Source organism: Camelus dromedarius, chromosome 24 (assembly GCF_036321535.1).
Source record: "Camelus dromedarius isolate mCamDro1 chromosome 24, mCamDro1.pat, whole genome shotgun sequence".
NCBI lineage: Eukaryota > Metazoa > Chordata > Mammalia > Artiodactyla > Camelidae > Camelus > Camelus dromedarius.
The window spans coordinates 7,241,221-7,263,920 of record NC_087459.1 but is presented as its reverse complement, the minus strand read 5'-3'; the positions used below and the strand labels follow the sequence as shown (position 1 = coordinate 7,263,920).

The 22,700-nt window shown below is 60.6% G+C and overlaps 1 protein-coding gene across 5 annotated transcripts; it reads right to left on the bottom strand.

Moving 5' to 3' along the window:
• Nucleotides 1-137: 137 nt before the first annotated feature.
• CAPN15 (calpain 15) lies at nucleotides 138-21,056 on the bottom strand. Of its 5 annotated transcripts, XM_064478265.1 has the most exons (14): nucleotides 20,814-21,055; nucleotides 20,170-20,327; nucleotides 12,477-12,766; nucleotides 5,777-7,235; nucleotides 4,728-4,936; nucleotides 4,474-4,657; nucleotides 4,170-4,393; nucleotides 3,365-3,490; nucleotides 3,117-3,269; nucleotides 2,606-2,767; nucleotides 2,299-2,525; nucleotides 1,900-2,066; nucleotides 1,643-1,821; nucleotides 138-1,577 (listed from the first exon to the last, which is right to left on the bottom strand). In XM_064478265.1, exons 3-14 carry the CDS (start codon nucleotides 12,656-12,658, stop codon nucleotides 1,400-1,402), a joined length of 3,450 nt encoding a protein of 1,149 aa, XP_064334335.1. In that variant the 5' UTR covers nucleotides 12,659-12,766; nucleotides 20,170-20,327; nucleotides 20,814-21,055; the 3' UTR covers nucleotides 138-1,399. The 5 variants fall into 5 exon arrangements, with proteins under 5 accessions (XP_064334335.1, XP_031303303.1, XP_031303304.1 ...); XM_031447443.2 differs by lacking the exon at nucleotides 20,170-20,327; XM_031447444.2 differs by lacking the exon at nucleotides 20,170-20,327 and having other exon boundaries at nucleotides 12,477-12,761.
• Nucleotides 21,057-22,700: the final 1,644 nt, after the last annotated feature.

Below are 22,700 nucleotides of genomic sequence, written 5' to 3'. Positions count from 1 at the left end.
TCAGGCCCTGGCTGAGCAATCCCCACCTCCCAGGAGCTGTCGCCAGGTGGGCCTGGGTGCTCTCCAGCATAGTTCTGCCCCTGGAGGGGAGGGGCCTGGAACCCCTCGGGGAGAGGGGAACAGATGAGGAGGAATCGTTACAAAACAAAACATTTTTATTTGGTCCTTCGGAGCCTGAGTCTGGGAACACCCATGGAGTCATCCTATAGGGATGGTACTGACAATTGATAAAATAGTCTCTGTGTCAGAAGAGCTGCCGTATGTACAGGGTTAAAAATACTCACAGCTCAGGTAAAAGGAGAAAGTATAAAGGAGGCCCAAGGGGTAGCCTAGTGCTTCTGGTTGCTTCTCCAGGTGTAAGCCCACCCCCTGCAAGCCCCATGGGAAGTGAGGGGCAGTGGGCAGGGCCACCTGCTACCTGGGGGCGCAGGGCAGGGGGCCGGGTGGGCCTCGGGGAAGCTGGCCTCAGACGTTCCTGGGCAGATACAGAACTCAGGGCAGAGCAGCCATGGGGAGGATGCTGGGCTTCTGAGGTGGGGAGAGGCTGGGAGGGGCCGCACCCTGTGTGTGCCTGGATAGGGCTGGCCAAGGATTTCTGCTGGACTGTGTTCCTCCCGGCAGAGATCAGGTGGTGCCCACCTCACCTAGCAGCAGAGCTGGGCCCAGGCCCACCTGACCTGCTGCCCCCACCGCAGCCCGGGACATGGCTTCGATCCTGGCTGGCGCTCCAGGAATTGCATAGTGTCCCTCCCCACCCTTGTTTGAGCCCATGGTCACCAGGCACCTGCTTCCTGGGACACACTGCTGGACTCCAGGGACTCCTACGTGCCTCATGGGGGTTGAGGGGGGAGACGGATACCAGGGCCAAACTGGGGAGAAAAAGCTCCTGACCTCATGCCCCACTAGGGGAGTAGTCCCTGCTCTCGCCCTGGGGTTCTGGCCTGTGACCCCCCAAAGAGGTGGTCCCTGTTCTCATCCTGGGGTCCCGGCTTCTGGTCCCTGCTCACCCCAGCATCCTGGCCTCTGAATCCCACAGAGGGGCTGGTCTCTGCTCTCACTCTGGGGTCCTGGCCTTTGAACCGCCCAGATTTGGTTCTTTGAATGGAGCTCTTGGCTGCCTCACCCAGGAAGGAGGCCCTAGCAGTCTGAGCCCGACCTCAAGGTGGGCTGGTCAGAGGGGCTGCCACATAGCCCCTTTGAGCTAAAGGCCAGTTCGAGGTATTCTGCTTGGGCTGGGAGGCCCTGGACAGGAGGAAGGGGCAGGGAGGAAGGCCCAGGGGAAGCTGCACCCTGCGGCTGGCACTCCCTAGGTTGGGTCCTGAGATTCTGGTTCAAGCGTCCTGTGTTGGGGTCTCCCTCATAAAGTGCGTGTGGGGGCAGGCAGGTAGGCGTGGGGCGGTCACAGCGGCCGGGGCCCATGTAGGCCAGCAACCTCGGGGGTGAGTGGGGGGCTGTGGCTGCCCCTGGAAGCTGTCCAGTCGCTGAGGAAGGCCTGGGCTGCCTTGCGGTGCGCCAGGCGGTGGGTGATGGAGAAGCCGGCATTGCCCTCCAGCTGGGACAGGATCACCAGGACCTGCCTGGGGGAGGGGGGCAGTGAGGGCCTGCGGAGGCTGGGGAGCCACGGGGAGAGGGCGGTGCCCACCTGTGCAGGGGCGGGACGCTGTCCTGGGTGCGCAGGCTACCGCGTGTGGACACCACGTTGAAGCTGTCTGAGCAGTCGCACTGCACGTGCAGGTACGACTTGGGGTGCCGGTTCTCAACCACCACGATGAGCCCCGCCCAGCCATGCGTCAGGTAATAGCAGGTCATGCCCTCGCGTCCCTGGGCATAGGCAGTGCAGGTGTGGGTGGGTGGGCAGACCAGACTGCCTCCCCACCCCCCGGACCCACACCCATCTACCTCGTGCCGCTCGCCCCTGCTCTCCGTGAGCAGGATGATAGCGTCAGCTAGTGTGGTCGGCTGGGCCTCCACAGGCTCCACCATGACAAGCCTGGAGCTGTATATGGCCAGTACGTGGCCAGGCGGCTCTGGGGTGCTCCTCGGGACCCCCACTGAAGGGCTAGAGGCTGTGGGAGATGTTGGGTGAGGGGAGTAGGCAGCTCTTCCCACCAGGTGGCCAGAAGTGGGGACAGGGGCATGCCGGCATGGGGAGGCCATGCAGGGTGTGGAGGGTATTGTTATTCTGTGCAGTGGCCGATGGGTGTAGGCGGAGTCACACTGCTGGGTCTGGGTGAGGCAGGGATTCCACTACGGGGCGTGGGTGGTAGTGCATGCTGGGTGGGTGCCAAGGGCCCTCACCCTGCGTAGCCGGTGGACCCGGCGTGGGGCCCCAGTGGTTGAAGGCACAGCACACCACGGCATATTCGCCGGGCTCCAGCATCACATCGCAGTTGACGAACTTCTTGACGGCCCGTTTGCTGTGGGCCAGCAGGCGGCCCAGGCTCAGGCGGCCACCACTGCCAAAGGATGCCCGGAACACCAGTACACAAAGGTCCAGGAGGTGGCTGTCCACTGAGTCCGTGCGCCTGTGTCCATAGGAAGGGGTCATGGGCAGCCAGGCCCGGCCCCCCTGCTGCCCGACCCCCGCAGGCCTGACTCCGCTCACCTGCTGCCCTCTTGGAAAAGAGCAAACTCCAGGGATGCCCGTTCCAGCACTGTGAGGGCTGTCACGCCCACAGGCCCGCTGGCTGAGCTGGGAAAGCAGCCTTGCACCCGTGCCTCCTGCCAGTCTGAGTGCACCTTGCAGATGTCCACAGAGTCGAAGTACCTGGATGGCAAGAGGACAGCCCCCACCCCAGCTCCAGACACAGAGCACGTCCCTGGGCTGGGTGGCAGGCGTCCCTGCCCATTAGCATCTCTTGGGACCAGTTTCCCGGAAGCTCTGGTCCTGGCTGTTGCATGCGGACACCACCAGGGGGCACCAGGCCCTAAAAATGGCCCACAGACAGCCCTGGTGGCAGAAGCACCCCCACCCCCGCTTTTGCTGACCTGGATTCCAAGATGGCTCAGGCCCTTGGATGGCAGAAGGCACAGGCCAGGCTCCCAGGGAAGGACCACACATGCTGGGGTGAGTATCTGGGGCTGACATCAGACACTTGCTGCCCAGCATCCAGTACCTGATGAAGTCACTGTACTCCATCCAGAAAACGCCCTCGCTGCTGCCGTGCGGCATGAGCTCATTCCGCAGGTGCCCCGGCCAGTGTGGCCATTCGTCTGACCAGCTGCCATTCCAGGAAAAGCGGCCCCACGGGTTCCGGAGGCGCAAGAGCCTGTGGACCATGGGGCTGAGGGCCACAGCCACACCCCCCACAGCCTCCACCACACATCCACATGCCTAGCTGTCCGGGGCCAGCCCAGTCCTCACCTGGAGCCCTGTACATCCCGGACATCCAGGATGGAATAGGCATGGCGGGGGCGCAGGCCTAGGCTCTCGTACACAGCATCATCCACCTTCATATTGCCCCCCCCACAGGAGGCGCCCATGAGGAACCTGTGAGGGCAGAGCATCCCTGCTGACCAGGGCCCCTTTGTAACCAGAGGCTTCAATTATGGGGGTGTGGGGGTGGGCTCACTCTTTGGGGGATCCCTTCTGGCCCTGGCACTGCCCCCGGGGAGATACAGCACAGGGTGGGGGACCCATGTGAGAAGTGCTGGCCCAAGAGCTCAGAGAGCTTGGGCAGGAGGACGGGCAGGCTTGGGTCCCTTGGAGATCTTGTGAGGCTGGCTGGGCCAGCCAGCTCAGGGCTACAGCTCCCTGAGAGGGTGGGGCCGTGTACAGCTGAGTGTAAGGGTCCCAGTACCAATGATCTGTCTCCCTCAGGCCTGGAGTCCTGGGCCCTCCCCATAGACACTGGCTAGTTCATGCTATGCCCCTCCCCCATTGCTCCTGCCAGGTGCCTCCATGGGGCTCACTCTCCACGACTCCAACTGGATGCGGATGGCCATCATAGGCCCAGGTCAGGATGGGGCCTTCAAGGTACAGGCCAATGGGCAGCATCCCGCCTGCTTCCCACCTAGCGTGGGCAGGTGGGAAGACTGGCCCAGCAGGAAGAGCTAGGCTTGTGGCCAGCCCTTGCCAGAAACATCTTGTGAAACGTTAAGTGCAGGTCAGAGGATGCTGGCTCTGCTTCTCCCACCATTCCAGGCCCCAGTGCAGCCATCCCTCTTACCCAGCCTCCTTAGAACTCAGCATTTTGGCCCAGATGAGGTCAGTGTCCACAGGCTCCTCGCGGGGGTTGGTAGAGCTGACCTGCAAGGCCAGGCTCTCACAGGGGGCACCAGTAAGCGTGGCCAGGCCCTCGATGGCACGCCCGGCCTGGAGGGCAAAGTAGGAGCCGTGCAGCTTGGCCAGTGCCTTCTCGATGAGGGCCACCCACAGCTGCTTGCGCTGAGCCTATGTGGAGGGGCTGGAGTCATGAGGCCCGTCTCTGGGCCTGCGCCCACCAGGCCCACCCCGCGCATGCCCACCGCCACCTGTGAGAAGAGGAGGAAGCCGGCCTCATCACAGGGCAGCATGTCATCCACCAGCACCGTCGTCCATGTGCCATCCTTGCAGAGCCGCACCTGGTAGGCGCCCTCTGCACACAGGCTGCGTGTGACCATCACCCGCTCGACCAGGTCAGGCCGCTCGGCCAGCACCGCCAATGCACTCAGGAACCTGCCACAGCCAGGGTCATGGTGAGCATGGCCCGCCCACTGCCCACCCTACTTGGGCACCCCAAACTCACCAGCAGTTCCCCAGGAGGCCCTGTAGGATGTCCGAGGGCCGGACAGTGTGGAACACAGACCACGAGGTGCCATGGTCCCTGAACACGGAGCAATTGATCTCGTGGGGCCGCAGCCATTGTCGCACACGCTGCTGGACGCTGTCGCCCGCAGGAAAGCCCACAGACTTGGGCCCAGGGGGGAAGCTGTCGTCCACAAAGTTCACACTGTTCTGCAGAGACCATGGCCACATGCTCAGGCTGGGCTGGACCCCTGCCCAGGGGAGCACCCTGAAAATTCTGCCTGAGCCCCAGAAGGAAGAAGTGGGCATGCGTGCAGACCGCTGATCCCTATGGGTGGCTTGTGGGGCCCACACCACCCCATGCAAGGCATGGAGGACCACTGCCAATCAGGACGTTGCTGCAGGCTGGTGATGGGTCAGTAGGTGTGTGCACCCCAGGGAGATGGTGCAGCCCCCAGCATGGAGGCTGCAGGGGGAGGGGGTGGGCATGGGGTTCGGGGAACCTGGGCTGCCTTCCTGCACCATCTGCTGCACTGAAGGCCCCAGGAAGAGAGGTGGGGGACAGCAGCCAGAACACAAGCTTCTGGGTGGGCTGCTGGCAGTGATGGAGGGCAGCAGCCCAAGGGGAGACAGATACCCACTCCGGCTGACCCTGGGGGTGATGTTGCCCTGGGCTCACATCTACTACAGCTCCAAGGTCAGAAGAGCATGAGGGGGTGCCGCAACCTGGAGTTTCAGCAGGGTCTCCATGGCTGCAGGAAGCACCAGGCCTGCCTGTTGGTATGAAGCCACTGCCTGCATCCCCACCTCCCTCGGCACCATCTGTAAGAAATCTCGCCCTAGCCAAGGGGTCATGGACCCTTGTGGGCACAGAGGCAGAAGGGCCCAGCACACTCAGGCAAGGGGTGTTGTGGTGGCCCACCCAAGCTCAGAGCCAGGAGGGTCCTACTCTCTCCCCAGACGGAGAAGGGACAGCAGGGAAGGACAAGCAATGCAGAGGGGGCCTCACTTGGGGCTAGGGAGGTGCAAGGGGGAGGTCCTGGGACCCACCTCCCGGCAGAAGGCCACGATGTTCTCCCACAGGGCCTTGGCCTCGCCCTCGTCTGTCTGCCGCCGCTTCTCCACATGCATGCTCTCCCTGCGCCTCAGGGCCGCTGCACCCCGGCGCTGGGCCACCAGAAGCTGGGGAGTGTGGCAGGCGGCACAGTGCTTGGCCCGGGATGTGTTGAGGAGAGTGCAGGCAGGGCAGGCCCACTGGCCTGGGCGCTCAGGTGGTGCTATGGGGAAGAGGCGGCTGGCCTTGTGGGCTGAGCAGGGCCCGGACTTGTCCGCACTGCAGTTGGGGCAGCGGGCGGAGGGCTCACTGTGCTCCTGGAAGCCGTGCAGCTTGGAGCAACCACATGCTGTGCACCGTGGGGCCGCCGTGGGGTTCCTGAGCGTGCACTTGGCACATGACCAGGTGGTGAAGTCGGGGCTGGAGGGGCTGGCAGGTGTGTAGCGCACAGTATCACCTGCCAGGTCAATGACGTCGCTGCCTGGCACGGCCCCGCCAGCCTCACAGTGGGCTGGGCTGGCAGGGCCAGGTGGGCGCAACGTGGGGCCACTCTCGGCCACCTCCTCCTCCAGGAAGCTCAGCCGCTTGCCGGAGAGCAGCTCTGCTAGACGGGAAGCCCCAGCCATGGTCCGTCCCAGGCCCTGTGGGGGCCCCTTGGAGCTGGGAGAGGGGGAGGGCTGGGTGGCCTCAGGCACCAGTGGCTGCGGCTGGGGGGGCACCTCGCGGCGGCTGCGAGGCACAGGGTTGTTCTGAAGGGTGGGCAAGAAGGGACTGAAGGGTGGCCCCCGGGGGGGCTCCTGGTCGACAGCAGAGGGAGGGTCAGCTTCGATGCCTTCCCCTGGCTGCGGTGGGGCAGGTGTGACATGGAAGCCAGCAGGAGCCAGGACTTCGGGGACCACCAGGGCCTCAGGAGGGATCCTGGGCAGTGAGAGTTTCCGGGGGCCCCCGCAGGCAGAGCAGGAGCTGGCCACGGGCGTGTTGTGCAGTGTGCAGCGCTGGCAGGCCCAGCCGCTCCCAGGCTCTGCTGCCGCCTCCCCACCTTCCCCTTCTTCCTCTTCCTGCTCTTCCTCAGGCTGCCCCCCAGCTGGTTCCACAGACCCTGCTGTCAGCACTGGCCCCGCCTCCTCCTTGCAGCTGCCCTTGGGCTCCAGCAGGACAGTAGGTGGCTTAGGCAGGACCCCGTTGATGACAGGCAGCAGGGAGGCCCCAGGGACGGGCTCCGGGGCAAAGCCACACACCTCGCAGGCCTCCCTGCCCAGGAGGTTACGGAATGTGCAGCGGGCACAGGGCCACTTCTGCTCCTCCACGCTGAGCCGCAGGATCTGGTCGAGGTCAGGCTTGTGTCGGGGAGCCTCACAGATGGAGCACTGGCGCTGGCCGGCAGGGTTCAGGAAGGTGCAGCGTGCACAGGACCACTCCCCAACTGCGGCCATGGGCCCAGGCGAGTGCGTGTGGCTGCAAGGAAAGGCAGCAGTCAGGGAGTGTTGACAAGACTGTCAAGATCATTTGATGGAGAGTGAATGGTCTTTTCAACAAATGGTGCTGGGAAAACTGGATCTAAATGCTGAAAAATGAGATTGGACCCCTACCTTACCCCATATTCAAAAATTAACTCAAGATAGATCAATGACCTAAGTGTAGGAATGAAAACTAGAAAACTCTTAGAAGAAGAGAGAAAGGTAAACTTTCACAACCTTGGATTTGGCAGTGATGACACCAAAAGCACAGGTAAATAAAGGAAAATAAGAGGACTTTATCAAGATTAGCAGCTTTCATGCTTTAAAAGACACCACTGAGAAAGTGAAGAGAACCCACAGCATAGAAAGTATCTGCAAATCATGTAACTGATAATGCTCTAGTATCCAGAATATGTAAATAGTTCTTGAAACTACACAACAGACAACCTGTTTTAAAAATGGGCAGAGGACTTGAAGACACGAAGAGATCCAGAATCAAAAGGGAGACTGAAACAGTGTTGGCAAGAACATGGAGAAACCAGAATCTTTCCTACATTGCTGGTGGGACTGGAAAACAGTTTGACAGTTACCCCAAAAGTTGAAGAGGACCACCATGTGACCCAGCAATTCCATCCCTGGGTCCACATTCGAAGAGCTGAACACTGGCGCACTTCACAAACACACACAGCAGATCTGCTCACAACAGTCGAAAAGGTGGAAACCACCCAAGTATCCATCAATGAATAAATGGATAAACAAAATGTGGAATGTTATTCAGCCACCATGGAGGATGAAGCACAACACACTACAACACAGGTGAGCCTTGAGAGACACAAAAGGCCATGTGCGGTGTGATTCTGTCTGCAGGAAATCTTCAGGACGGGCAAATTCAGCGGGAGAAAGGAGCTGGAAATTCCCAGAGGGGAGGAAGGGAATGGGAGCATCTGGGGGTGGGCAGCGCCGGCCTTTTGACCTGCCTTTCGAGGGCTAATCCAGGTGCAAGCGGGTGTTCACACTCCTCATCACACACAGTCTCCCACACTGTTTGGAGTTGCTCTGCTTGGCAGAAAAATCAATTGTTCTTCACAACAAGGCATGACGCTTGTGCTTCTCATGCTACGTTTGTGCCAAACCCTTCAGGAAGAAAGAAAACTTGCCTCTTCAAAAACAATAAACCAAAAACCTCCCCCGAGCAGCACGACTGTTTCTCGGCCCAGAGCAAACTGTGAAGCCGCCCTGTGTGCCTGAGACTTAAGAGCTGCCCACAGCCTTGCCCAGGGCGCCCACGCGGATGGGCCCTGGTGAGGGTGGGTAGGTGGGGGCATCCAGCACCAGCAGGGTGGGCTGGCTAGGTCAGCTTTAGCCTTGGCCTTTGTACCACGAAAAGCCAAAGAAATCTGCCTGGAGACGACCGGGGGTTCCCCTACAACCAGGGCTCCCTGCTCAGAGAAGGGTCCATGCTTAAGGCATGGGCACATGTGTGCCCACACAGACAGACAGACAGACACACAGACAGACACACACACACTGGGTCCTGGGCAGCCTCCGCCCAGGCCCCAGGCTCAGAGGATGGTCACTCCCAGTGTGCCCCACCTGGCCTGGTCACATGGGCCTGCAGAGCTGGTCTGACCTTTTGTAGACCACCTGCTGCTGGGAGAGGTCTCCAGAGACAAGATTCAGGCCCCTGCCCCCAGCACAGGACAGGTGGGCTGGGGCCCTCCTAGGACACACCTGCCCTTGGCTCCCAATGGTTCCAGATGCGCTGAGCAGACCCTGGGGGAGAGAGGGAGCCCAAGTCTCACCCACCCTCACGACCCCATGATGGGGTGTCACGACCAGGACAGCGTGACACAGGGCAGGTTTCACAGCAGTTCTGGTGGACCCGCTGAATCAGGAAGATTGTGTGTGGAGTTCAGAAAGTTTGCCTGAAAACAGTGCCTGGAAGTCAAATACAGCCCCAGGGAGGCAGAGGGAAGCCCAGGGCTGGAAAGAGGCAGTGGGGGCTGCGTTCTCTCACCCCTGTGGCCCACACCTCAGTCCGTACCTCAACATCACCGGGTGGGCTGAGACAAGGTGACTCAGGGGTTGGTGATCGGGTGTCCTGAGGAGCCCTGAGCAGGGAGCTTGCCAGAGGGGATCCTGGGCCTGAGTCCCACTCAGCTCCCCAGCTCCAGTCTCTACAACCCAGGGTCACTCTCACGGCCACCTTGCCTCACTGGGGGCCCAGGCCTGGGATCCTTACAATGTGTGAAGGTGAGGGCAGACCACAGACAAAGCCTGGAAGTAAGAGACAGGCACCCAGAACCCAGGGTCAAACCAAACCCTCAACCCAACCCCTCCCATGCTCATGCAGAGGCCAGCACGCCCACCTCCAGGACATAGAGGAAACGACTCAAGTTACTCCTCACGACAGAAAGGCTGAGTGGGAAACTGAGGTGACTGTCCAGGAAAACCTGACACCGAATGCCTGCTCTGCTCTCAGTTATCTGGGAGCAGCAACACTTGGCCCCAACTCAAGAGAGAGGTGACGGAGGTGCCCAGGACATTCCGGGGACAACTGGGGACAGGCAGGGATGGCGTACCACCACCTTGGGTGCAGCCCAGGCCTGGGAGATGGCCTCCTCCTTCCCAGGGAAGCTGAGAGCAGTTAGTGGTCTCTGCACTCAAGGACCTCAGTCAGGCCACCAGACCTGAGGCCAGGCTCCTGGGCAGGATGTGGCTACCTGTCCCCTGACCCTCGCTGGTACTGAGGAACACCTAGGCGCCTCCCTCTGAGGTCACGCTCAGCTTGCCTCGGTTGTCCTCTGTCTGTGTCCCCAGGGAAGGCCTGGAGCTTGCAGGTGGTTGACACCCATATCAATGGGGATGGGTGACACGCCCAGACATGGAGGCTGTTCAGTGAGTGGGGCAGCCTAGGGCTGGTTTCTTCACCGTGCGCATGCCCACTGGAGCAAGGGAAGGGTCTGCCTGACTGTGTCCCATGCACGTGCCCAGCTGCCCCTGAGGTGCCAGAGCAGCACATGTGCGTGTCCAGGTGTCCAAGTGTAGGTGCAAAGAGGGGTTCTGTTGGGCCGCCTGCCTTTCTGCCCCTCTTCCCACCATCTGCCATGTCCAGCTCCCTGCACTGTCCCTTCTCACTGCTAGCCTGGGTGTCTGGACTCCTCGAGGTCACTAACAGCACTTCCTCCTGATCCGCTCTCAGTGGTGTCTGGAGGTCGGGCTGCCTGCCTGCATTGCCTGGGGAGAGGCCTGGCAGGAGGGAGAGAAGAAGAAAGGGCAATGTCACCCAGGCCACCCGCAGGACAGTGTGAGCCAGGGTCCAACAGGCGCGAGCAGCCTGGGGCACGGGGTCTCCACCTCACTGCCGCTTGCTTCAGGCCCAGCCTCCCTCCTCAGACCCAGTAATTCTACTCCTAGCAATTTATCCTGAGGAAACAAATATGTGGAAATAAAATGCCATGTGTACTGGAGAGAGGTGTGAAGAGATGCACCAGCCACCAGGGAGACGCAGACCAAACCACCGGGAGGCTGGGACTGCGGGCAGTAACAGCGTCGGAGCGTGTGGAAACACCAGGGCCCTCCCCACATGGCTGCTGGGGACGCGAAACAGCACAGCCGCTAGAGAAAACAGCCTGGCAGTTTCTCAGAAAGTTAATCATAAACTTAAATAAACCTCAGCAATTCCGTTCGAGGTGTCTACCCAAGAGAAGTGAAAACATGTCCACGCAAAAACCCGCACAGAAACGTTCACAGCAGCAGATTCATAAAATCCAAACTCAAACGTCCATCAGCTAATGAGCAGGCCAACTCCATGCGTGGAGTGTTGCTTGGCTGTAAAGAAGAGAAGCACCAACACTCGCTATAACGTGGATGAGCCCTGAGAACACGAGGCTCAGTCACAAAAGCAGACACAGCAGGTCACACATTGCGTGATTCCCCTGATACCAAGCGTCCAGAACAAGCAATCCACAAACACCAAAAATGGATGAGTGGTTTCCAGGGGCTGGAGGGGAGGGGGTGACTGCAAGTAGGCAGGATCTTTTGGGGTCACCGAGATGCTGTGAAGCTGGGTTGTGGTAACAACTGCACAACCCCACAAATGGACTAAAACCACTGAGCTGAACACTTGTGAGTGGTCAATTTGACTGTATGTAAGTTACACCTCAATAAAAGTGTCATCGATACAGTAACAAGAGAACTGAAGCGATTTGCTAACTCGCTTGTCCCTGCCACCATCTGCTTCCCAGCACATCCCTCAGGACCTCAAGCTCCCATGACTGTCCACTGAAGATAACACAGACAAGACTTTGCGACAAGACTTTCCCAGGAGGCTGGTCCTGCTCCTGCACATTTATCAGGGCCCTGCCTGCTAGTCACCTAGTGGGTAGGCCTGGGACACATATGGGGCCCACAGACCCTGGGGAATGTTCTGTACAAGTGGGCTGGGTCTGAGGGAAGTGACAGAAAAGGGCCACTGCAGGTGCCTTCAAGAGACAGAGGATGGTGTCTGCTACCCACGAACCCAGGCCTGGGCGCCCAGGAGTGAGGGCTGTCTTTGGCCCAAGGTCTGGGGACCCAAAAGTCTGCTGAGCCCTGGGCATCCTTCCCTCCAGTGAGGCCACAGGATGTGGTGAAGGCAGGGGTGTCAGTGTGGGTTGGGACGCTGGAGCCCAACTTGCCCCACTCTGTCACCCCAGCACCTAGCAGGGAAGCCCTCCAGGTTATCTGGGGCAGCCTGGGCAGAAACCTGGGCTGTGTCCGGCCACAGCTGTAGCTGGAAGAAGCTGACAGGTGAAGGTTTGCCAGTAGGGCCCCATAGTCCCCACTGCACCCCTGCAGGCAGCCATGTCAGAGCAGGAGCGCCCCCACACAGGCAGGGGGCCAGGGTAGTGCCCCAAAGTCCCATGAGAAGCAAGCCAGCATCCCCTGTGCACGCCCCTCCCCTGCAAGAAGCTCCAGCAGCAGCTCCAGCTTCAGCATTAGATAAGCAAGCCCCGGGCCAAAGGCAGGCAGTGTGTGCCTGTCCCAACTACCTCCAGCCAGCCAGGCTGAGACCCACTGCCATGCTAAGGGAGGGGCCGGCATCCCAGACCTTCTCTGCTGGGTGAGCAACCCCAGGGGACCCTAAGGAACAGAGACCCATTTCTCTGAAAGCCCTTCTGTCAAGGAGGGGGCACCCTGACAAAGCAGCACCCGCCCTTCTGGGTCCTTTGGGGCCAACCCCTCCCCACCTTCTTACCTTTGGGCCCGGGGGCGTGGGGGCTGATGCTGCCGGGTGACCAGGGTGCTGCCCCAGACAGGCCCCCCGGGGCCACTCCTACACCAGCCGGCTGCTGCCGGGGGCCCTGGGTAGGACGGTCCCCCGGGGAAGCCGTGGTCCGACTCGGTCTCGGCGGCCAGCGAGGAGGCGGAGCTCCCCATGGCCTCCGCGACAGTGGCCACGCTGAGAGCCGGGCCTGGTCACATGTGGCCGGCGGTGGCGGGCGAGGTGGAGCATGGAGCACCCACACCGGAGACAGGGCAGCTGGGCTGGTCCAAGTCACACGACAACAACAGAAATAAACACAGAATAAAGAGAAAGAGAAAAGATAGCGTGATTTACAGGCATGGAGTCCCCAGAAGCCCTGGGAGGTTCTCCAGTGCCCCCACAGCAAGGGGTCCTACCAGGGCCTCGGGCTCAGCATTGACAGAGCTGCACCCCGGCACACGGCACGCCTCTGTGCGTAATGACGCCCTCTTCTCTGTTTCTGAAAACCCACACCAACCCATCAGCCACCCACGGAGGAGAGACGGTTGTGCCACAGCCACTGGTCTTTAAAGAGGGTGTTATCCTTAGACGAAAGGAAGGAGGAGATATTTAACTAGAGGAAAGGAAAGTAAGGGAAGAGAGCCCAGTGGGGCAGGTGAGCCCTGGCAGGATGGCCTCCGAGAGGGGCACTGGGTGCTGCCCGCAGCCACAGGGAGGCCACCATGGCCTTTCTAGAGGGATAGCCTTCCCAACCTAGAGATGGGTGACCCGAGAGGGACCAGGGAGGCTGCAAGGCCTCCAGTAGGGTGACTGCCTGCCCTCTCGGGAAGGCCGATGGGTCCAAGAGCATCTGCCCTGTAACAAGAGACCAGGTGCATCCCATTTCAAACGAGGCAAGTCCCAGTCAGGTTCAGGAAAGACACCTGGGCTGGGCTTTGGCCCACTGTGGGTGTCTGCTTGGCTTTCTGGCCTAGCAGGTGACCAGCAGCTCTTCCCCCACCACCTGGTCTGCATCACCCAATGACACCCTCCCCCAGCTTCCTAGTAAGTCCCTTGGGCACAGGGGTCAGCGGTGGGGTAAAACCGAGGGGAGCTGTCCTTGCATACAGGTGAGCCAGTGAGCGCCCAAGCCCCCTAGAAATACTGGTCCATGCTGCATCCAGGGTATACAAGTAAGTCTGCCTACACCTGGAGTGACCAGCATGCGCAGCTCTGGAACCTGGGGCACCAACCGCCACAGGACAGGGGTGGGAGAAGTCTGGGCCCACTGCCCCATTAGAGCTTCAGTCACAACAGCTGAGTCTCCTGCAGTGATATCGTTTGCCTGGACCCTTTCTTCTGAGGGACATGGACAGAGCAGCAAAGGCCCTGACAGGCTTGACGACCTTGAAAGTTACCTACCACTCAAGTGTCCTCTGCTCAGCAGGACCAGAGCCAAGTGGTGGTACAGAGGCCCCGTGTCCTACAAGCTGACAGTGCCCACCTGGACCCTGAAAGAACGGCTGGGCCTCCGGCTACACGAGTGCAGCCCAGTAGGAACATTGTGTGAGCCACACGTGTCATTTCTAACCCTCCGACAGCCACGTGAAAAAGATAAGACAGGTAAAAGGAGTCTTGATAACCTATCCTAGGTAACCCAACATATCCAAAACATCACCGTGTCATCTGGAAATCAGGATGAAGCCCCACGCAACTCACGCGCCACCTGTGTTCAGTCAAGGTCCTTCCCCTACGGTGGTTGATGCTCTTCTCCAAGGAGACCGGCCACATTCCGGGGGCAGCAGCCACGCATGCCAGAGGTGAGCAGGGTCATTTGACATCTGCTTTGCCCATGGTTATGAGTCGGATACTAGAACCACTGGAACAGCTCCCCCGGGTTCCTGAACCCCACCGCATCCAGAAGGCCCTCACGGGAAGAGAGCCGAGGTGTTCCTGACACTCCCCTTTCACAGCCATATCCTGGGTGGGTGATGGCCTGAGCTGAAGCTGAGCTCAGCGAAGCTGCCCATGGAGCAGAACTGCTCAAGCCCGATCCAGGGCTGCTCTGCCCCTGAGTAAGAGCTCAACCCGTGTCCACTGTGAGAGCAGAGCATGGGTGAGAGTAGACAGTGTGCCCGTGGCCTGGTCAGCTGGCATCATGTGCATCTGATGCAGGTACAGCCAGGGAGGAAACCAGCCCCAGTGAAAAGTGAGGTGTAGCCCTGGGCCCATGGGGGATCTGCGGGCCACAGGGCCTGGCTCTGCCTGGAGAAAAGGGCACCAAAGTCCTGCGAGGACCGCCTACTCTTCATCGATGCTTTAAACTTTGGGGTAGTGGGTGCTCAGGCCTGCACAGACATTTGGGGTGCATGCCAGTGACCCCACTGCATGTGGGCAGAGCACACGGTACTGAGCAGGGCCAGCTCTGCACCCAAGTCTCAACAGCAGCCACACCCCATGTGCCGGCCTCCTGACCTGCCTTCAGGAAACATTGACCCTGCAAATAAGAGGGTCTGGGGCAGCCAGGCCACCATGTAGCCCACCCTCATTGAGGGCTCCAAGAGAAAGTATGGATGCCCCCTAGGAAGCAGCCAGCTCTGGAGGGGCCTCTCCCGGGATGCCAGAACCCAAAACCCTCACACTCTAGCTCTGGCCTGCGGGGGTGGTGAGGAGCCCTGGCTTGCCCTGGCTCAAGGGTCCCCCTGCCTGGGGTGATGCGTGGAAACCCATATCAGGACAACCCACCAGGGAGGTGGCTTTCACAAACACAGCTACCCAGGCCCCGGGCAAGAGCCTCGTCACCTCTGCTCCTGCCCCAAGAGCCAAGTCCTTTCATCCCCTCCTTTCTGCGTCCTCGCTTACTAAGCCGGCACCCAGAGCACTATGTAAGCAGGCCTCCCAGCAGAAGCTGGAGCATACATGCCAGCAGCACCAGCCTCCCGCCAGCACGAGGGGCGGGCGCTCCAGGACAGGGTAGCAGGGGATGAGGTGCCTGCCCCACCACCCACAGACCATGCTGGCTCCTCCTTGTCCTCATTCTGGAACCACTGTCCTAGATCTGAATGGGATGGCGGCCTAGATCTGGCCTCAAGAAAACATGGAGGTGGGGCTGCAGCCACTCCCCGCCCCAACTGAAGACCAGGGTTAACCAGCACCCCCGTTAGGCGCCTGAGAAGACAGCAGGGGACTCTCCCCCAGAGTGATGAGAGCACGAAGGGCTCAATCAGGGCGACCCTCTCCTCAGGACCCTGTGTGGGGCACATCTGTCTCAGTGGTGGCAGGCCAGGCCCTGGGGGCGACACCCCACTTCCTCATCCAGTTCAGTGCCTTCCGACACCTGAGGCAGGAAGGGGGCAGGTGCCATGAGGCAAGGACACAGGCTCGAGGGCACTTCCCCGCGGGTGACAGGTGAGTTGCTCCCACCAAGCGAGTTACCTGGCCAAGGACTGGGAGAATTGGGGAGCCGAGACCTGGCAGAAGTTGAGCCCCAGGTACTGGTCAGGGAGGGTGCACGGTCCTCATGCCTCATCCCCCCAAACTCGGGGGCTCCACACAGACATGTGTGTATACACCTGGCCCAGGTCTGTGTTCAGGACCCACGCACCTGATGCCTGGCTGATTCTCTCCAGGTGAGCAGGCCTGTCCCAACTGCACAACACCTTGGGCCCAGGGCCCAAGTCTCATTAAATCTCAAGACCCATCTCTCCATCCCGTAATAATGGTGTTCTCACCAACTGCAACAACCCTTACAGGATGCATGAACTAGGCCTGGGATGGGGTGCAAAGGAAGAAAGGCTCGCTGAGGGGACCCCAGGCTTTTCTGGGGCATCATTCCCTGGGCCACCAAGGCTGCACCCATTAGAGGTGAAGCCTGAACCCTGGGCAGAAATGCAGAGGACCTGAAACTTCTGCCTGAGTGAGGCATAGGCCAGGACAGTGAGTGAACCCTCCTAAGTCCCTTCCAGAAACCAGGCTGGGATCCCACCCTGGGAGGGCCTCGACTTTGACCTCTCTGCCCCCAGCATCGATGGGACAGCATCCTCTGGCAGCCACCCTCCCTCAAAGTGGTCAGCTGCCTGCATCAGCAGCTCATGTCAGAGGTGGGGCCATCAGGGATGTGGGGATTCTATGTGGAGGGAACACCAAAGGGACTACAGACACAGCCCAGCCAAAAGTCTGCCTTGCAGTGCACTTGGAACTATGGGACCACAGCCCCAGGCCTCAGATGCATGGCGGCACACAGGGCTGTGAGGACCAGGCTTGGTCAGGGCAGGAGTCAGGGAAGTGGGTCTTGGAAAGGTTCTATGAATCAAGGGTTTTGAGACAGGCCTGCACACCACCTCAGGGGGGTGCCCACACGGCTCCACTGCAGCAGGACAAACCCACAGAGCTCATGCCTGGATCTTTGTCTTGGGAGGCAAGGCTCCATGGCAAACTTGCCAAGAACACGTCTATCCAGAGGGCAAGCCCCGCTCTCCTGGGAGGGTCTGGACTCTGGCCCTGGAGCAGCAGCCCCAACCCCCAGGCTTATCAGCAGGAGCCACAGTCGCTGGAGAGTGGTACCGACCAGTCACGTGGTCTGGGCCTGGCAGCCACCTGAACTCCTAATAGAGGACTCTGTCCCCACCCCAAGAACAGTCCTATGGGAGGAAGTCAGGGACCATGTCTGTTTAGAAGCCACATATGTCCCTCACCCAGAGTAGGCTGGAGGCCCCAGGGGCATGTCGTGACCCAGCCACTCCTTGTTGCTTGCTCCAAGACCATGACCACCTCTAAGTCAGTCAGGGGCACAGGGGATAGTCCTCTGCCCATGGCTAGGGCCACCAGGGACAGGTGCCCAGGTAGGGCAGGGCTCTGGGTGAGCAGCCAGTAGCCATGGAGATTCACCTGGACCTAGGTCCCGGTACCACCTGGCCACTCCACTGGCCCACAGGGTACATGTGCCCCTTCCTGTCCTTCCCAAAACCAGTGTGAGGCCTGATGCCTCCCCTACCTGCTGGGCCAGCACCCTGCAACAGCACTATCAATCTCTGAGAGTGGACTGTAGAGGTTCTGCTGAAAATTATTATAAACATCCCTCTAAGAACCAGGTCCAGGAACAAAATCATAACCAGCACTTCCTAGTATCCAACTTCCTGGGAGGAATGTGTGGGCCCCAAACCCCTGCCCGCGTGTGCTCCAAGGCAGATGCTCTGCCTGGCGTTTCTGGACTTGTGTGTGTCTGTCAGCCCTGAAGGGTCAGGGTGCCCTGCATGCTCAGAGCCACTGACGCTGGTGACGTAAACGACTGGCAAGTGTCCGGCGGGATTTACTCTGCTCCCGAGGCCCCTGCTTTCTGGCTGGGGTGGAGGAGCGGAGACGGGTCCCTCAAAATCAAACCCACAGGGGAGGGGCAGCTCACCAGCAGGGAGGCCAGAGCATGAGCACACAGGGGCCCTTGGCTACCTCCCGGAAGGCGAAGGAGGTCACTGTGTATCCTCTGGTATCTTTGAAGCCCAACCCACCTCACTCATGCATTGTGAAAAAGGAAACTGTCAGGGACGCCACCAGTTTCTAGTTCATGAGTTCAATATTGTCTAGTGACGAATACTATTTTTAATACTATTTTTAACAGGAAAAGAGAGGCACCAGACGAGCACTCTTGCTCTCTGGCACATCCACATTTCTGTTTGCCAAGTGGTGGCAGGAGCAACCCTGGCCTGGTCAGCCTGGTGACCTCGGGCCTCGCTAGTGGCACAGCTGCTGCACAGGGACATGAGGGCACTCAGCCTCCAGCTCACCCCAAAGGGAGGCAGATGTCGAGTAGGGGAGCCTCTGAAGCCACCTCTTCAGGAGCAGCAGGGGCTCCAAACACGCTGCCCTTCCTCTTCCACCGGGGCTGGGGCAGGAGATCCTAGAAGCACTGATGTGGAGGTGGACGGGTGTAGAGGAATTCCTCTACTCTATGTGTGGGCTGTGACCACCCAGAGGAGCAGAACCTATGTGGTTGCCTTCCCTGGGACCCAGACGCTGTGACTCTTCCCAACAGCAGCTATCGACCTGTTTTCCTCCTGATATCCTGCAGCACCATCCAGGCACGTCCCCTAGCCCGGCCACAGGGGATATGGAGGGGAACGGTGCAGTCCTTGACCTCAGGGAACAGGGTGTGGAGCAGCTGTCCAAGGGAGACAGAGCTGCTAGGGCAGAGAGTGAAGCCATGTGTTCCACTTGGTCTTGTATGAATCCACACTGGGTACCCTGGACAGGTCCTGCCGGAAGGACAGCACATCCCACAGGCACCAGGAGGCCCCAAGGTGTCCTCCTCCAGCCTGCAGCTCCCTGCACTTTCCTGGCAGCACCAACAGCTTCTGTGAGCCTCTGCTCAGACCCCACCCTGGGCCACTGCCAGAGTGACAGGGTGTGGCTAGGCAGGTCTCCAAGCCCAAACTCCACTCACAGCCTCCCTACTACTCATTCAAAGAAGGCAGAGGCAGGCGAGCCCCTCATCCCAAAGACCCTGTGGGTGCCGTTCCAGGCCACCCTGGGAGCTCCCCTCCAAGTTCAGAGCTGGGTCACCAGAGCTGCCTGCCTGTAAGTAGATGACTAAGGACGCTCTTGGACCACCCCCTCGGTGTGGATGGGGCAGTGCTGGACACGCCTGAGACCTTGGCAGAAGGGAGTAGGCGAGAAACACAACCATGTTCCTGCTTTGGGATGTTCCCACAGGTGCTGGAAGCCGAATAATGGGGTGCCATAATTATGGGGTGGGAGGTGCCAGAGGCAGTCCAGGCAGAAGAGCAGGGTAAAGAACCAGCTGATCAGAGCCCTCTGACCAGCTAGGGCCCACAAAGACATCTGTGGTTTCCAAGGATTTTTAGGGCAGCAGAATCCTTCCCTACTCTGTGCATAAAAGACAAACAGTAGGTGGTGGAACAAGGAAGTTGAAAGGCAATCCTGGAAGATCAGAGCTGAATGTGCAGTCTGTCTGCCCCTCCCCCACCAGCAACGGCTGCCCCTCAGCCTTGTCTCCTGACCCGCGAGACACGAGCCCTGAGAGCAAGGAGCTTCAGCAAAGGCACCCTATCACGAAGGGCAGAGGAGCTCAGAGCAACCCTCATGGATACAGGATTAGAGTGCCCATCCACTTCCTGTTCTTGGAGCCCGAAGTCTGGGGTGTCAAAGCAGAGACAGTGTATCTCAGACTGAAAGTCCCTTTTTAAAGCCATGCAGTCACTGAGCCTTGGGCCCAGGACGGCTTAAGCCTGGCTCTCAGTAGGTCACGAGGTCATCAGCCTGACAGGAAAAGCAGCTTGAGAGAGTTTCAGATGCAGAAGGGAAGATGGGTGCTACTCTTGGGAGCAGAACGACCTGAGACGAAGTAAGAGGAGCCCAAAACCAAGGCTAGGCTGAGCTGGCTTCTCACAAGACCCACTTCCACCAGCCAGGCCACAGAGCAGTGCCTCCCAGGCTCCCCTGTCTGCCTGGGGCCTTCTTTCTGCGACTTTGGCCAGGGAAACACAATCTCTCTCTCTCTCCACACTTGAGAAAGTCACTTAGAAGTAGAAGGATGGAATTACCCCAGCCTAGCCTCTGGGGGTAGGAGGGTGATCACGGGCATCTTCCTGACAGTGGCTTACAGAGCTCCCCAGACCTGGGCAGAGGGAAGAGCTCAGGGATTCCTAAAGGAGGGGCTCCCAGTAAGAGTGTGGACCTACTCAGCACCTACCTGAGCCCCAGTTCCCCGACAGCATAACACAGCACCAAGCTGCAAGACCCCAAACTCTCGGGCCTGGTCTCACTGGGGTCCTGTTGCCCATGGTCCGGTCACAAATTCTTGTGGGTTATGGCCCTCCTCTCCTCCCGGAGCCAGTCCAGTCAGGGCCACTTGACCATACAACAAGGGTGCACTAGTCAGGACCGGAAGGGCCCCTCCTTAGGCAGTAAAACAGTCCCGTCGGCCGGTAGCCTGGCAAACATTCTTTGGGCCACCTTGGGTAACTTCTCCACAGCAACAGCAAGAGAGGAACCGGGAGGAGGAAGTATGGTGGCCAGTGGGCACCCAGGGCGCGCTTGCGCTCCCCACTCCACGGGACCCCCGGACACATCCCCTAATGCTTCCAGAGCCAGGACACTGCCCAGAGATAAGGACACTCAAGGGCAGGAGGGGCTGAGGCCGCCTCCCGTGTCCGCAGCACCCTGGGCTGGTCTCCCGCTGCCCGGCGCCCCAGGTCACGCTGGCTCCCCTCTCCAGCAGCGCCCCCAGCCCGGCAGGACTGGCCAATGCCCAGCAGGCGCCGCTCGGCCGGCCCGGCTAGGAAGGGGTCCAGGCCGCGCCCCTGGCCCCGGTCCGGCCCGGTCGGCGGGACTCACCTCCACAACCCCGCGGCGCCTCCTCAGTCCCCGCGGCACGGGCCCGCTCGTCTGCGCCGGCCGGCCCACAACTTGTTCTCGAAGGGCAGGACGGCCCCTGTGCCGCCGGCGCGCTGCCCCGATGGCCTCCCGCACTGAGTGGCAGAGCCGGCAAGCACCACGACCGGGCCCAGCCCGCGCCGCGCCCTGCGCCGCTTCCGTAGCGTAGCGCCCGGCTGGGGCCCCGCGGCTACGGCGCGCCCGGGGCGCACGCGGCGCTGTGAATCGCGCGCTAGGACTACGGCTCCCACAGGGCGGCGCGGCGCGCCAGGCAGGCCGGGAGGCGGGGCCCGGCGCGGTGCGTGAGGCAGGCCGGGAGGCGGAGTTCGGGGCGGTGGCCAGTATTGGAGGCTCTCCAGGGGCCCGCCGACTTCCCGGGCCTACCGAACCGCGGGCGCTCAAGTAGGTGGCTGAGCCCTGGGTCCCAGGAGGCGCTGCAGGTCGTGGGGCGAGGGGCAGGCGCCGAGGACGGGACCCAGACTACAGCTCCTAGAATGCCCGGCGCGGGAGGAAGGGGCGGGACCCGAGTCGCGGCGCTTCCGGCTGCCGTACGGCGAAGCCGGGGTTGCGGCAGCCAACCCCAACGGGATCCCTGTGGTCCGCGGGGCCACCGGACCCATTAGCTTTCTTCTGGGACCCCTCTGGACATGTCTGTCTCCCTGGCTCCCCTCAGGTCATGGTCAAGAGCCCCAGTTTCGCTGGGACCGACCTGGGCTGAGCACGGCCGCGCCACTCGGTGTGACTTGGGCACGCCGCTTGTTTGAACCGGTTTCTCCTCGGCCAGCAGGGAAACTAGTATCCCGGCCACTGGGAGGACCGAGGGAGGCACAGCGCGCAGCTCAGTGCCTGGCGGGAAGGAATCCTGTGTTGTGCGCGGGGCCTCTGAGCAGAACTCGCGCTCTCGCCGCCCCCCGCCCCACCCCATTCGCAAAGAACTTCCTCAGGTGCGGTCACTCCCCGGGAGGTCACTCACACCCAGCAGCCACGGAACTGGGGCTGGGGGGATCCTGCCCTCCGTCGCCTTGATGTCATGGAGGCTGCGGGACCTGCAGGAAAGGGCTTTGGTGTCAGCGGTTTACCGAGTGCAACTAACTGAAGCACAGAGACAGGGAGAGGCTGCATGGGGGAGTGGGGATGCTAAGGTCGGATCTCCAAGGATCTTGGCTTTCAGGGGCGGGTGGGGAGCCTGAGAAGGCACAGGCCTTGCTGGAGACAAGAAAGCGAGGCCCCTTGGCTAAGACAGACTTCAGGAAAGTGGGTTGTGGTCCAGCTCTACCTCCAGATGGAGTATAGTTTTATAAAGCGGAGGTTGGGCGATTTTTGCTCAGCAGCACCTACAGGGACAGCACTCACTGCTCCTGGAACACCTCCGTCCTACTCTCCTGGTGTGGCAGCCAAGTCACCCAGAAGCCAACTGCAGAGGGTTGGACTTCAGCCACAGCCAAGATAGTGCCTGCGGGGACTCAGCCCACCCCCAACTTCCTCACCTGCATGGAAGTGACAATGAACAGCCTCTGACCGAGTGTGGCTGCGGGATCACGAGAAGATGGACTCAAGAGCCAGCTGCTAGTGTGGGCTCAGTGACCACGGTTCCCTCTCCTTCCCAGCCTCTTTCCCTGTGCACTGCCTGGGGTGATTGTGTCAGGACTGGTGTCCACGGCCCTATAACCTCCCTGAACAGCTGAAGTTGAGCCTCGTGGCCTGATAGCCAAGGTTCCTGCCCACTCACTGCACAGTTTTGTGGAGCCAGTCCATACATGGGGGTGGGGAGAGAGCAGGAGCATACCAGCCCTCCCCAATAAGGGGCCAAGGCCTGTTATGGAGAGAAACCCCGGTCCCCAGAAAAGG